At 44.2% G+C, this 14944-nt stretch overlaps 1 protein-coding gene across 1 annotated transcript in view; it reads right to left on the bottom strand.

The window, feature by feature from the left end:
- Nucleotides 1-959: 959 nt before the first annotated feature.
- Nucleotides 960-14944, bottom strand: part of midn (midnolin) — a 27841-nt gene continuing 13856 nt past the window's right edge. The window contains exons 5-8 of the mRNA XM_020612233.1: nt 13043-13594; nt 11275-11398; nt 10766-11089; nt 960-4573 (exon numbers count right to left, since the gene is read on the bottom strand). Coding sequence (XP_020467889.1) covers nt 4311-4573; nt 10766-11089; nt 11275-11398; nt 13043-13594 — 1263 coding nt within the window. The 3' untranslated portion in view covers nt 960-4310. The remainder of the gene's footprint in view (nt 4574-10765; nt 11090-11274; nt 11399-13042; nt 13595-14944) is intronic.

Raw genomic sequence — 14944 nt, 5'->3', positions numbered from 1 at the left:
TAAATAAGAGTTAATTCAGTTTTACTTTAAAATGAGCATCACGATGACTTATTATCACCTAAAAGATCACTATAGCAACTCAAAATGAAGTGCTGAAGCAAGTGTCTGCTATCAAGCTAAGTTGTAGCTTCTCTCAGTGTGTATGCTGTTATTGGTGCCCTTTCTGAGCGATGCTTTGACATGCAGTCCTTTCATGTTCAGTCCCTTTTTCAAGCTATTTCTTGATGCTTTAAGTCAAACTGTTCTCAGCCTTGCTGGTTACAAAAGGAGAGAGCTACAAGTGCTGCTTCAAAACACCTCTTGCTGTAAGTACAAGTGCCAGGAAGCAGGTTTCACACGAGGCACAGCTCTTTCTCCTTCTCCAGTCTGTCACTTCACTTCCATATTCCATCTCATCCTCAGCTGGTCTGCACTCACCGATCTGGAGAAGATTTCAGTTTACTTAATGCCCCCCCTGCACACACACACAAACCCTGAGTCTTTTCAGAAACATTTCATAGATTAACCAAAAGTCTAAACTAAACCTGAAACTCAGTAATCTGCACAGACATATTTACTAAAGAATACATCTCTGATCTTGCTTTGTTTTAGCACATAATACTGGAATTGTTTCAAAATTAGAAGCAAAACCATGTGACCAGGACTCCCATATTCTGAGTCATTCAACTTTCCAGTGAAAGACATGATGGAGAGGAGCTGTGTTTAGTAATCCAGTGGAGATGGTTCACCAATCATCTAATCATCAATTACACTGGCTTTTGATATAGTGGAAGGAAATATTTTTCCACTGCAATTCTGAAAACTTTCATAAAATTTTCACATCATGTTACTTCATGAAATAGTCTCACATGAAACATAAGGCTGAATAGCAGCTTTCATGCAGTGTTATTGAATGGGTGAGTAATGAATATGCACTGAGACAACCTGATGTAATCACTTTGTTTTTTATTTATTTGTTACCTAAAAAAAGGAAAACGTTCTATCACAAGTCACACTGAAATGTATTGCTTAAGAAAAAAAAATATATTCATATTTTTGTTTTTCTCTCCTTTTTTCCAATTTTTTCCTTTTTTTTCCTCTTTTTTTTTGGAAACAGCTGTTGTTTCCACTGTATCCCACCAAAAACAAAGTTGTTGTTGTTTTTTTTTTCCGGACATGAGCATCAGCTTGACACCTTGCCCTGACAACCTTCTCCCCTGCTTTAAAAAAATGCACAAAGAAATACATAATTCACAGTTACCATTTTGGTTTCATAAATTAATAGTCACACATGTGCTACACCGGTCTAGAGCTAGAACATTGTAAATTGTATTCTTGAATCCTGTTATTTTCAATAGTCGGCTACAAGAAAGAACAGGCAACTTAAAAGATGTGATCCACCAAAATACTGTTTTTTTTAATCCTCTCTGTAATGCTTTTGTCTTTTTTGTTTTGTTTCATCTTTTTGAGTTTCACACAGAAGTGAGGCACACACAGAGTATAGTTCATACATATACAAAAGGAAAAAAATTAAATATTTGGGAGGGGAAGGGGATGAATTGTCATTTAATAATGTTGTATCCAAGGAAACAGGAAGTGCATCTAGTCTGGAGTCCTCAGAGGATCTTTCTTATACTGAATCAGGGCTGTTTCTCGTCATCTAAGTACTGTGGTGTAAACGTCTTCAGTTAACATAAGTTACACAGATTTGTAGCTTTTTTTGCAGCTTGTTGGTGGGAGGACTGAGTTAAGAGGGATGTGAGTTTCAGACAACAAAGATCAACAAGCATGGCAACACAGTGAATAAATGGGACAAAGACAGCATTTGAGGAACAACACCTACATTTGACTAGCATTCAATTCACTCAAACAAGCTTTACCCCTAAAATCTATGACCCTCGTGGCTGCAAATACTACAGTCATGTGTATCAACCAATGAAAACAAGCTTGAACCTGACACTGACACTGCAAGGGCAACATTTTTAAGGCACAGAAGCCTTGACATAATAGAGACTCCACCAGCTAAAAGCACTAAACAACAGATGCCCAGTGTCCTCAGTGACAAAAATTGCGCCTTGATGGCAACAAGACTGACAATGATACACATAGAAAGTTTAGAGAAAAAAAATCCCCATTGTCCCCAAGTGTCTCACTTTTTTTAGTGAAAGGTAAGGCCACTTAAAAAAAAAAAAAGATGAGGTTCACCAAAAAGGTAATCTCTCACTGCAATCTCTGGGAGTGCAATTGTGGTAAGGTGGTCATCAATCAGACAGACAGATAGATAGATAGAGACAAGACCAGATTCCCGTCTCGAGCAGGTCTGAGGGACAGTACTGTAAATCCACTGGTCTGTTGGTTCCCTGCGAATACATCCGCGTGAGCCTCGGTTGTTGGTTCAGGCTGGGAGGAATGGAGGAAAACAGTTCCTAGGCTGCCTGGGTCCTTTGAGTGCCATGGGGGTAAAAATCAGTGTTTGGGGAGTGGAAAGAGAGTCCGTTGCTCTTTGCTCATCATCATCTTCATTGTCACACACCAGGAATGTTCAGTGCTGAGCAAGTTGTGAGTCCACATTTAACTTTGTCTGTTTTGGTTTTGTGTTGTAACACTTTAGCAGGACACTGTTGTTCTAACATTGAGAAATAAAAGTTATAAAAACCTAACCAACAAAAGCAGCATTGTTTATTTTCTTCACAAGTTCATGCATGTTGTTAACCTTCATTCCTACAGCACCAGTTTCTTTTTTCTTCCATCAATAGAAAAAATTGTGTAATATCACCCTTCTGCATGCAAAGAAAAGTCACTTTTCCTTTTTTTTCCCCATTTGAAATTCTCATGTGTAGCAGCAAAGCTGTGAAAGGCCTAACCTGATATGTCAATGGATGTACTGGTGGAGGCACTATAATGATGCTGGATACAGATTCCATTTCTTCTCCCTCTTTGCCAATAAAAAATAGAGTTGTTATCATAAGGACGTAGGGCCGAGAACTGAGAATCAATCCTGTTTTGTGATCCTGTTACGCTCTAAAGTAGTGACCCATGCATTCATTGCAGTTCAGCTGATCTTCATGATTTGGGAAACTATCATTTAGGAAAAGACAACTCAGACAAAACACAAGATGTTCTAAATCAATTTACACTAAAGTCAAACATACACGCACCCTCATAAACCTTTGCCAAGTTTCACATTTATGTACACAAACCAATACAAACCCTCAACAAGTCCATTTAGGTCTGTATGACATGAGGCGGGTGGGATAAAAATTATCTTTGCGTATCATTTGTTGTGGCTAGATGACTATAATTCATGAATGAGTTAATGACTGACTGAATGGATGTATTTGTTGGTAGTCAACAACTTGACTAAAGCCACAGAGGGCTGCTGTTTTTTGAAAACAGCAGATAGGAAGAGAAATAAAAATAGATATGCTTTTTCCATATACATTTTAAAGATTTTAAAATCCTCTAAAGCACTTTCTGTTAATATTAATTCATTTTTGTTTATTCATTAGTCATTCCTATCAATACCCTATGTCACTGAGGTTGATATCAATACTTCCATATTCATTTTTTGTTCTATTTCAGGCCCCAACTCCACCTTTTTGCACACTGTGACCAGCTGTTATAAATCAGGAAAATGTGCAAATCAACCACTATTTTGAACTGTTATATGAAAACCTGAATGCTTTGTGAACAATGCTACATATTATTGTTTATAAAATATAATATGTTTCAAAATGAAAAACAAAAACAGAAAAACAAGTATAACCACCCCATAACAGGTAAAAACTGTACTCTGGTTGGCTCTCTGCTTGAGATTGATAAAGAATGCCCATTGGATAATCATCCATAGTTCTGCAGTTCTGCCTTTCTTGTGGTTAGGAAACACTGAGGCCAGTGGATCTCTTCATTGCTGTCCAGAGTGTGCTTGAAAAAAAAAAAAAAACAACCTTCAAAACAAAATCTGAAAATACCACCACCACCCACTGAATTCTGCTATGCTCAAGTTCAGGTATGGTCTCTGTGGTCATACCCTACAAAGTCTTGTACATTGTTAAGTCCGGTTGTTGCCTGTCCGAGTCAAAGCATCACAAGGAAGTTCTGCTGCTATCGTTGCTGTTCACAAGGTCATCTTTGAAGGACAATATGGGATTAAAGTCTGCAGGGAGTCTTTTTTTCATATGACAGATGCCAGTCACAAGGACAAATTCTGTTTTTGACCAGTTTTGTGTCATCTCCTGCCAGTCAACTCCCTCAGAGATATCGCTAAGTAAATCCCAAGCAATGCTTTGCACATCTTTGAATCTAACCCCTAGCATGAGGGATCAGATGGCTCAGGCCATGACGAATTCAGACTTCAAGTCTGCCTTGACGTCGGGCTTCCACACCGAATCATCAAAGTCCAGGTCAAGGGAGCCCTCGCTGGACATGCTGCTGTTGCTGTTGCTGCGTCCTGCCTTGCGGTTGGGCAGCCACTGATAAGGAGCACGCTGGTCCCTCCTGGCCTTCCTGCGCAGGCGCTTCTGCTGCATAAGCAGCTGCAGACGTTCCACCTTACAGCGAGTTGCACGGTTCTCGGTCTGGCGCATACGGTCACCTGGAGAGAGAGAAGAGAAAGGGTTTATACAGGGAGTTCTTTTTATATGATGGCTAGTACATTTAGAATCAACAGATTTCACACCGACAGGTTTGAAAAGCATGTCAGTATGTATTATTTGTGTGTGTATGTTAGTACTGTATGTGAGTTGAGCAGGCACACAAGGCAGAGATGGCACAATGTTAGAGCTGCCTATGATATCTGAACACATAATTGCAGATGACATGCCATGATGACCGCATGTGCTCCTAAGTGCATTTCTAGCTGTTGATGTGCCTATAGGAGAATCCAGCCTCAAGGCAGAGGCCTTGCATAGCACTGTGAATGCTTTCCTACAGGGGCTGATTCAAGCCTAATTCCATTTATGCATATATTCAGGAGCTTGGAAGGAAGGGAAAGCAACCACAATCTATTAGCCAGCTCCATTAGTATCTGTCTGGGAATTAAATAATTAAATAATGGGCTAGAATGTCAATAAACCGAAGCACAGCGGCCATCTCGGCCTCTGCTGCACACCGAAGCACACACAGACACTCAAATCTGCATTCGAGTACATAATGTTTTCACACAAAAACACATACACAGTGTGTACACCCATGCACATATAAACACACACAAGCACACGCACCCAAACACACACACGCACACACAGCATCAGCAACAGCCGCAGTAGCTTTTAACGTGGATCGATGGCAAATTAAAAAGACCTATTGATTAAACCTTAGCTCTAGTGCAGCCATCCATCTCAGGCCCAGGACAATGCTATTGGCTTTCAATAGAAAATGAAAGTGAATGGAAATTGTAAGTAGAGAGAGACAGGGAGAGATTGGGTTTTTTCTTCTATTTTTTTTTTTATTAAGCCCCCACCCTTCTCTCTTTTCCCTCACCTCTTCCACCCATTTCACCCCTTACACACACACACACACACACAGAGGGGCCCCCTGCTCCTCTAGCTCCCTGTCTCCCTAGAGACAGATAGGTGGGGCAGTGTGAAGAAGGAGGGAGGGAAGAGAAGGGGGATGCCGGTGTGGGTTAAGGAATTCCTCCCCCAGGGGCAAGGGAGGATACAAAGGAAGAGGGTAGAGGGTAAAGGATCAGCCGTAGGTGGCAGTTTTCCCAAATCGATTGGGCCCTCCTCTGCTCTTCAACCTCATCGGAATGAATTCTGGACTCTGTGTGGGCTTAATTTACCACTTTCCCTCATTTGCTTATCGAATTGAGCAGCACAGAGCCTTTTCTCCAGCTATAAATATTGCCCACTGTCTGGCAGTGCATACTAAAGAACTAAACTGCCATCAAGCAGCCTTAATGCTGCTTTCTGAAAGCAGAAAGGATGTTCTAGTGGCATTAAGTTAGCAGAGAAGAATACTCCCTCATTACACTCAGCCACAGAAAAAAACTGGGGGTTTTCCCACTTCCTGCCAATATGTTACAAATGTATGTGTGTGCATCCAGATGCAGTGTGGTCTGTGTATGAGGGTAGCATGTCATCTTTGGAGAAGAGGCGGTACATCAGAGGGTTCTCCTACATTAGAGCCATTGTGTCCGCTGCCTTAGCTCCATGTGACATCCATATACGCTGCCAGAAGGCTTTGTTCCCCCTCTGGTCCTCCCTCTTCCCCTTATTCCCCCACTCTCGCTAGCCAAAGGCGAAACCGCCCCTTGCCTGTGTCGAAATATGGCGGTACACAATGAAACAGCACAAAGCCAACACATGCCTACAGACAAAATCAGTCTGGTACAATTTGCCTTTGGAGTGTCACACTATAAATTCTCATCATTCCGTTTTCCAGAGGAACATTTACTAAGAAACCCTAAGAACAAATAGATACACATGGTGCAAAGGGTAGTTTGGTGGTGCTGTAGGAGCTCTTGGAGTTTGGCTTGGCAAGAGCTCTAGGAATGTGCTTGGAGCTACACCAAGCTTGGTGTATGTGTGTGTGTGTGGGGCCATTCATCAGCATCACTACCGGAGCCCTGGGTAGCTGGGCTGGACACAGCTGGCCGCAGGGATCTCCAGACTATGTTTATGACAGTAGGGCTATTATTAGGGCTGCCTAAGAAGGACAGACTATACACACACACACACACACACACACATGCAGGCTGGCCTGTAGCCTGGCGGCAGAGACTACGGTTTGACGTGAGCACAATAACCTTAGAGCACCCAGAGAGAGGGGGGTGAGACACACAGAGAACGAATGAGAGAGAGAGAGAGAAGAGATGCTCATATACAACCCTGCATGACACAGAAAAGACAGATGAGGAGGCAACAATTGATCATTTCTTAGAAGTGCACAGTGGAAGATGTCCAACAGAAGGCAGGTCACTTGCACAAAGAGGGAGGAAACACCAGTCTTTTCTTCCTCTCTTTTTACCCCTCCCCTGCCTGCCAATCACACCAAAACTTAAACCTGAGCAGCACATTTTTCCATCCCCAAACTCTCCCCTCTGAAGACTTTGACACAAGACCTGTAAATATGTGTATATGCTTTGTGAAGCACTGCAGAGAAAGACAGACGGCGAGAGAGAAAGAAGGGGTGATCTATGAATAATCGATGCGTCAGTCAGTTTTCCTTGCCTTTGAGCCCAGCCCAGCAACACAGCGAGGACGGAGATAGGGAGCACACAGGAGGGAGGGTGGGAGGAGTGGGTGGATGTAGGAGGAGAGCCAGAGGATGGAGGTAGAAAAAAAAAAGGGAGGAGGGCTGCAGTGTACAGGATGCAGGGGGAGATTAAAGGAGCTTCTTCTTTTATTGATTGTATAAAGATTGGCCTTCATTTGCAGTTGTCTTAGTGTTGTTGTTTGTTTGTTTGCCTTGATAAGTCTTGTGATCTTACAGAGAGAACATTGTGTTTGCTCAGCATCCAGGGAACCAGGGAAAGGGGAGGGGTGGACAGAGAGAAAGAAAAAGGAAGAAGAGGAAATAAAATCACATTGCAGCGAAGTCAGCCTTGGTTTCTTCGAGCATTAGCATAACCTGCAGTTTTTGAAGCCACTAAAATCATGTGATGAAATATGAACGTGTGAGTCAAGAGGTGAGAGAGTGTTTTTGTAAGTCAAATCCAAATGTCTAGGTTTAGCTGTCACAATATTATTGTATGGGAAAATATTGCAGCTGTCATCAGGTGAACAGGTTCAAAACTGCCCCATAATATTGTGACATTTTTCAAACTTTGCCACAGTACAGTAGTAACTGCTAAACATGAAGCAGGTTGTGTTTCTTTCTTTCAGTGGCTAGGTGGATGGAAAAATAAACAGATCTCCATCAAATCAGACCAAACACTTCACATCCTTCTGATCCATCAAAGTCATGCAGTTCAGGAACAATGGCTCGATGCCCAGAGATAAAGAGGAAGCACTCTGAGTTATCGGTGAACAAACAAGCTCTCCAGTTTCACCCTCACAAAATGAAACCAACTAATCAGACATAAACTAAAGCGACCAATCAAATGGAACCTAATATGAATGTTGTGACAACCAGTGAAGGGGCACTGACAGCCCTGCAGGGACACAAGCTCTTCAACAACTTTCAGACTTCATTTGCATTGTTGCCTTCTCTCTTGCTTGCCTCATCGACAAGAAAAGGGCACCTGATGTGAATGGCTGCCTTTGCTAGATAGCTCTGTGCTGTGCGTTACCGCTGCACGTGTCACGCCAAACCTCCATGTGTGACGAAAGGGAATAATGTGCAGTGACTTGGCCAAGCGGGTCAGGGCTTAGATACAGGACTCAGTGAGGTTAAGCGCATTGGATCTTTCTCTGTGTCTCTCTCAGCCACCCTCCCCCTTTGGCCTGTCCAGTCACCGCCAGCATAAAACTAACATGACCTGACAAAACAAAAGGGGGCAATGGTGGGTGAAGGGATGTGGAAGAGAAGAGTGGGGTGCTGGAGATGCTTTCAGAGCTAACTGAGCTAACATTGCCCCTCTCTGTGTGCCTGCAGTGAACTAAGAGAGCTGCAGGGGAAGTTGAACTAAAAAGCAGCCCTAGCCCTCCCCTCATCTTCCCCACAATGGCTCGGCCTGGTGCCCTGTATGTAGCCCCTGTCCCTGGCCCCTGCACAATGGCTTTGGCTGGGCCGGGAGTGAGAGGGCACTTAACCAGGCAATTCTGGGCAAGTGCATGTGTATATGATCAAGCTTTTTTATTTACGCTTGTCTTCTCCCCCTCGCATATGAACTTGCAGTGAAAAGGGTACAGGCTCTCACGAGACAGCCAAGCTATGTGACATTTTCAAGCGGTTGTTTCAACCTGAGTTATACTGTGGGCACACACACACACATTCAGGCAGATGGGAAATGCAGTTTGTTCCTGCAGCTGAATGAAGGCAGGCTTCTGTGAAGCACAGTTAAGCAGCAGCATTAAGTCCAGTAAGTCTTCCATAAGGTTTCAGCTGATAAGACTGCCTGTGAGCACTTAGTCATCGGCTTCCTTAGAAGATCATGTGGAACAGGAAACAAATAGACACGCAGCCTCTGTCCACACAGACACGGCAGCACATTCATTGTCTCAGTGAGCTAAACTATGCATGGTTGGTGATGGCTACCCATCACTTTCTGGAAGGGTGTATTATGAGAAGGAGATTGCATGTAGGCAGTAAAGTTGGAAGAAGGGCATTAGACAGGCTATTCTTTCAACCATTCTTTTTTTATTATTTCACAGTTAGTAGACTGACAGACAGGATATAAACACCCAAGCAATGAATGGAGGCTTACAGTTTGGTTTTAACAACCCCCGTCTTCTGTGTCCTCCCTTCCTTTTACTGCCCTCTACTTCACAAAGCAAATTCTTTTCAGAGCTACATTTTTGGAATAAATCTATAAAGGCCAAATGAACACAGACAATGCACTGATGCACAACACAGACATGGAAACAGAAGGGGAGGGGTGATAAGTCAGAAGACAGAGAGATGGATTTTACAGACAAGGCTGTTTCTGGACAATGAACAGGGGAAACAGCAGTACAGGCTGTTAGTGCGGATGAAGAACGAGGGGACAGAGAGTAGGAGAATGCAGGTGGGAGCAATAGAGGTCTTCCCTGAATCTGGAAAACAGTGTTATTTAGAGTGTTTACTGAACACTTATAAGGCCAAGGTGAAACTGGGACATTCTCAGTCAATCTGTGTCTAGCTGCAACAACATGATGCTCTGCTTGAAACAGAAGGTGATAAAGCAGTTGACAAGCTAAAGTACAGCAGCAGAAATGTCCACTCTTGCTTAAAAAAAAAAAAAAAAACATTAAACACTGAACTCCAAGACCTTCTGCAGGCAGACAAAATTTACCAGCAGCTCACCAAAGACTAGTTTGATGTCCTTAACAGGAAATAAGGAGGCAGCACAGGACAATGCTGTTTCTCTCAGCACAGAGCGTGTAACCTTACAACACTGACTGAATTATATCAGTTGTGGACATCTGTGTGACACACAACATCCTGTGTCTCTGCAAGGAAAGGAGGTTTTAAAACATCCATGCCCAGTCCCTAAATATTATCATTTCAACTCCAGCAACTGCTCCAGCCCAGCCCTAGGGCACAGGTATGTCGAGGTTTGTTCAGCCCTTACATGCCACAGATGCAGCCCTTCTTTAAGAGGTAGGTTAAGTCATGCAAAGCCTAATCTAATCTAAACATAGCCCAGCCCAGGCTTGAAGGGGTACACCTATCTCCTTGGAGCACAAAGACAAAGCCAACTCTGCTATCTGACAAGTGAAGCTTGACTGAACAGGTCTGGAGAAATGTGTACTGCATTACTAAGAAGACTTCCCCCCCCCTCTCCTGTCTCTTCCTCTTCTCCTCTGCCTCAAACCCCAGAAGAGATATACACGACTGTTTTTGTTCTTTAATCTGACTTTTCTGTCTTTGCTTTGTCAGTATTTTAAAGATGAAACAAGACCATGATGCAAAATCATCCCAACAGAACTGATATCTAACCATGATGTGCTAAGAAACAGAAAACCAAAGATGACAATGAATTCTTTAGTAGGTTGCAGTGCGAAAAAAGGGCTCAGGAAAATTACAGGCTCTACTTTGCACCGATTTCATATACACAAAGCCAAAACTGTGACAACTGCAGGAACATCTGCTTCACAAGTTCCAAGGGAACTACAATGTCTTCATCTGTGTGCGTGTTTCTGTTTGTGTTCATGATATGCTTGCCTGAGCAGAGGGAGTGTGAAGTAGATTCACTCACCAGGGGGTTTGCACATGCGGATCTGACTCTGGCACTGCACCAGTGGATGTAGAGTCGGCGGAGGGCTGCTAGGACTTCCAGCAGGCACAGAGGTAGCTTTGGCAGAGAGGGCCGTCATGCCAGAAACTGGGGGTGAAGGAGGTGGTGAAGGGGACGGGGAGGTGGGAGAACCGTACTGGGTCTGGTAGCGGAGCTGGGTGAGGGAGGGGGGCATGCCCTGGTAGTGACGTGTGGCGCTTAGCAGGTCATTGAGAATCTGCAGGATGGTACTGATATCTCGTCTGGGGCGCCCATTGCTGTCCTGGCAGTTAGGGTGCAAAGTGCCTAAGAAAGGGAGCAAGAAAGATGGAAGGAGTATTACAATAAAAGTCTGGTCAGCTTTTAATAAAAAGAAGGAAAAGTCCAAAGTAGAAATTCTGATGGAAGAGGCTTCTAGGTGGAGCTCAGTGTGTGCAGGGTTATTGCTTAGAGTGGCAATAAATCTTAATGACAGCTCAGTGTCATCTCACCTGAAAAAGTCCCTGAGAAAACTCCCGGAGCATGGTTGACAAAGCTCTCAATGATGGCACCGGGTTTACGGGAGCGTGGTGAGGGACTGGTGCCACTGTTAGGGCTGTTGGTGCTGCAGTTTGCCTAGAGAAAAATGTTTGGGCACATAATGAATCTTCTAAGCCAAAGCTGTAAAGAGAACCCATCTGCATGAAGAAAAATGTTGACATATTATACAGATGCCTTCCTGAGTTATGTAAATGACCTTTTCCTTCAGGGTGATGTAACTGTATTTGCCCTATGTATAGAACCTATGCAGTGCAAGCTGATGTTTATAAAAAACCCCAGGAAGCAGGAAACCTGAGCCTTCTGCCAAACTGCAGCCTCAAAACACAGAGGATATCTTAAACTTGAGATTGGACCAAACTTGCAACCCTGCTTCTTCACCTTGGCTTAACCTGGATCACTTAGCTGACACCCGAAAGTGAAATCCAGTTAAAGGTCTCTGTGTTTGTGTTTGACGCACATGCAAAAGCCATATGAGGAATAGCCATTTCTGTTTTTTTTTTAACTACTAAACTGGTCTGCCTTTCAGTTTTTCTTGTTGTGAACCAATTCTACCACAGAGTCTACTGACATCTGGTTCTTATTCTCTTTCCATAGGCTGGAGCCCAGTGAGGAAGCGAAAGTATAAACAGCAAATAAATTTGGATGGTGGAGAGAAGTAAGTGTGTGTTAGATGACTGGAGTTATCCAAAGTTGAATGAATGGTTGGGAAGGTTAATGATAAATAACTAACAACAGTGAGATTAATAATCAGTCTTCACATGAACAAACAGCTGACTGATTAAATCTGCTTCTCTTGCCTTCTTTTCCTCTCAGGCTATCTACCTATCTACCGTCCCCTTTACCTCGTACATCTCACTGCTCATTTGGTGTCATGCCCTCCTGGCTTATTTATGAGTGTTTGTATGTACTTGTGAAGCAGACTGAAACTCCACTGTGGTTTAGAAACACAAACACACACATCTTGTTGCAAACCTTCTCCAGACCTGAGTAAGCCATGGGTTCAGCCTCATGTTCCTAGGATATCCCTCTAATCAAAGCAATTTTATGGCCGATGATTGAAGTGTGTGCATGGTAGTCAGGTCATAACTCATCCCCTCCATTGTTCATTCATAAGTTAATAACTAATAACCAGTGTTGTGGTTGAGTCACTAAACTTTGAGCCTGAGTCAAGTTGTGAGTCCCCAGTGTTTGTGTCTGAGTCAAGCCCAAGTCACCAAAGAATAACCTCAGCTGAGTACAAATTGAGTCTCAGTCAAGTCTGAATCCAATCCCCAATACACAGGTCAGAGTCACCAAGGGCTACATGTGTTTAACATTTGTCATAGCTCTCACCATTTCATATTCCAACCTTTCTATCAGTGCACTGCATCACTATATTTCTCAGCAATCTGATACTTAAAATTCCTATAAGAAAGGCAGAGTGTATGCTTCAATTGTGCTGGACAGAGCATGGTACAGGTGAACAGGTTTTAATATCAATAACTTATGCTAAATTGTTATGGCCTATTACCAAAAAAAAAGAAAGAAAGTAAAAAGTCAGAGTCTTCGTCTCCAACTTCAGAGTCCGAACGCAGTGGAATTAGTCCAAGTCTGAGTCATCAGTGCTCAAGTCCAAGTTGAGCCACGAGTCCTGAAAATCTGAACTCGAGTAATGGACACAAATACTACAACACTGCTAAATACCTAATAAAGACTGCCACCAGTATATTTTAGGCTTACCTCAGGGCAGAGGACAGGGGCTACAGGGTTGGCCTGGCCTATGTCATGGCTGGGTTGGCCTGAGGAAGGCTGGTGATAGTGGTGGTGGTGATGATGATGGTGATGGGCTGGAGAGCGGAAAAGACCTCCAGGGATGTGGGATGGGCAAGGGGAGTGGGGCGGAAGAGTAGGGGAGCTACAGTGAGTGGAGGGGGGTGACTGGTGGTACATGGGAAGTAGCGGCTGGTGGTGCGTGGAGGGCAGGGAGAAGGAAGGGGAGCTTGGAGAAGAGGGGGACAAAGGTACAGGGTGTGGCTGGGACACGTGGGGGATGGGGTGACTGTGTGGATGATGGGGGTGATGGTGGGAATGTGGGTGAGGGTGGGGGACACGGGGCTGCCCTGTGGGCTGTCCCGTTGCAGTCTCTGCGCTGCTCCGGGTGATGAGGTGTCTGTGCTGGAGCTGGGGACCGCCGGACTGCTGTGCCGCCAGCTGGAGTTGGACGAACATCATGTGGTCACCTACACGCAGTGCCAAGGTGAGTGGGGAGCGGCCAGACAGGAAGTCACTGACCTGCAGGCAGAAAAAAAAGACTGAGTTGTTAAAGAAACATAATTTGATAAAACAAGAATATATCCATGGTTTCTTGGTGCAAAGTATTTGCAAAGATTATAAAGCTCAAGATTATGAAAGAAAAACAGCATACTGACTTCCTTCTTTGTAACAGTCTGCACCATGGATGGCAGTTAAAATACACACAAGAGTTCTTTGTGCTCCCCTCTCATAGAGACACAGACACACCACATTAGCTCATCATGCATTCAATCACTATTCTATTTACATCTGCTGGGGAGCGGTGGATGAGGAGAGCTTTTGGAAAACATGCACAAATAGAGCCCACTCCCGCCTGCTTCCCACTGCCCTTCAGTCCCTTCTTAGTCAGCAGTGTCATTGAGCTTAGAGACAAAGGCCACCCTTCTGTTTGGCCCGGGGCCTGAAAAATCAGTCCCACGTCCAGGAAATACACCCCACCTGCGTCTCAAACACAGAACCGTCGATTGTCTGTGAGTCCGTGGCGGATCTGGAAGGGCTGTCCATTTTTGGAGTTCTGGCACCGGCTGATAGGAGCCATGTGTAGGCCTCCACTGACCCACCCTTGGCCCAAACACATACAGAAATACACATGCAGGATAGTGGAGCTGTCATGACTTGGCTAGAGGATTCACACTAAACAACAAAAGCCCTTTTGTCCCCCTCCTGCATGCCTGTGGCTCTTTTCCTGTGGATTGCCACTCACTGCTGAAGTCCTTGCATATGTCTAGGTTCGTCTGTATGTGTGTGTATTTTCTAGTGCGAGTCAATGAGAGGCCAGAAAGCTTTTTTAGGTCTTGAAGACTCAGCACTAATGATGTGTCAGGTTCTCCCCAAACAGAAACAACAAACACTGGTAAATATAAAGTGACGCCTCTGTCCAAAAAGGTTTCAACAACCCCTAGTGCCTGTGTGCTCTCATCTCAGTCCCCATGGGGGTTGGTGGGGAGAGGGGGGCGGGTAGAAGGAACATAGAGATATTACACAAGGGAGGAGAGAGCACAAAAAGGTTGGGAGATGGAGGGAAAGAATAATGACAACCCAGAGAAAACAAGTAATACAGACGTGCATACCAAGACTGCAAAAGAAAGCAGAGGCCTCACTCCCTGTAGACCTTGCAGCATTTAGAGTGTGCTTCTGAGATGTTGGCCTGTAGTTAACCCTGTGAATCACCAGCCTCTGCCCTCGATCACTTCTCTCCCTTTTCTTCTGCTTATTTATTTCTCTATCGACTGCTGCCTCTCTGTTGCCAGGGTGACTTTTGCACGTTGGTATTGACATGGTGTGGAAAAGAGGATGGAGAGAGAGGAGAAGCAGGTGAGAGTACGAGGG

Source organism: Monopterus albus, unplaced genomic scaffold (assembly GCF_001952655.1).
Source record: "Monopterus albus unplaced genomic scaffold, M_albus_1.0 scaffold122.1, whole genome shotgun sequence".
Classification (NCBI taxonomy): domain Eukaryota; kingdom Metazoa; phylum Chordata; class Actinopteri; order Synbranchiformes; family Synbranchidae; genus Monopterus; species Monopterus albus.
This window is presented reverse-complemented; position numbering and strand designations above follow the sequence as displayed.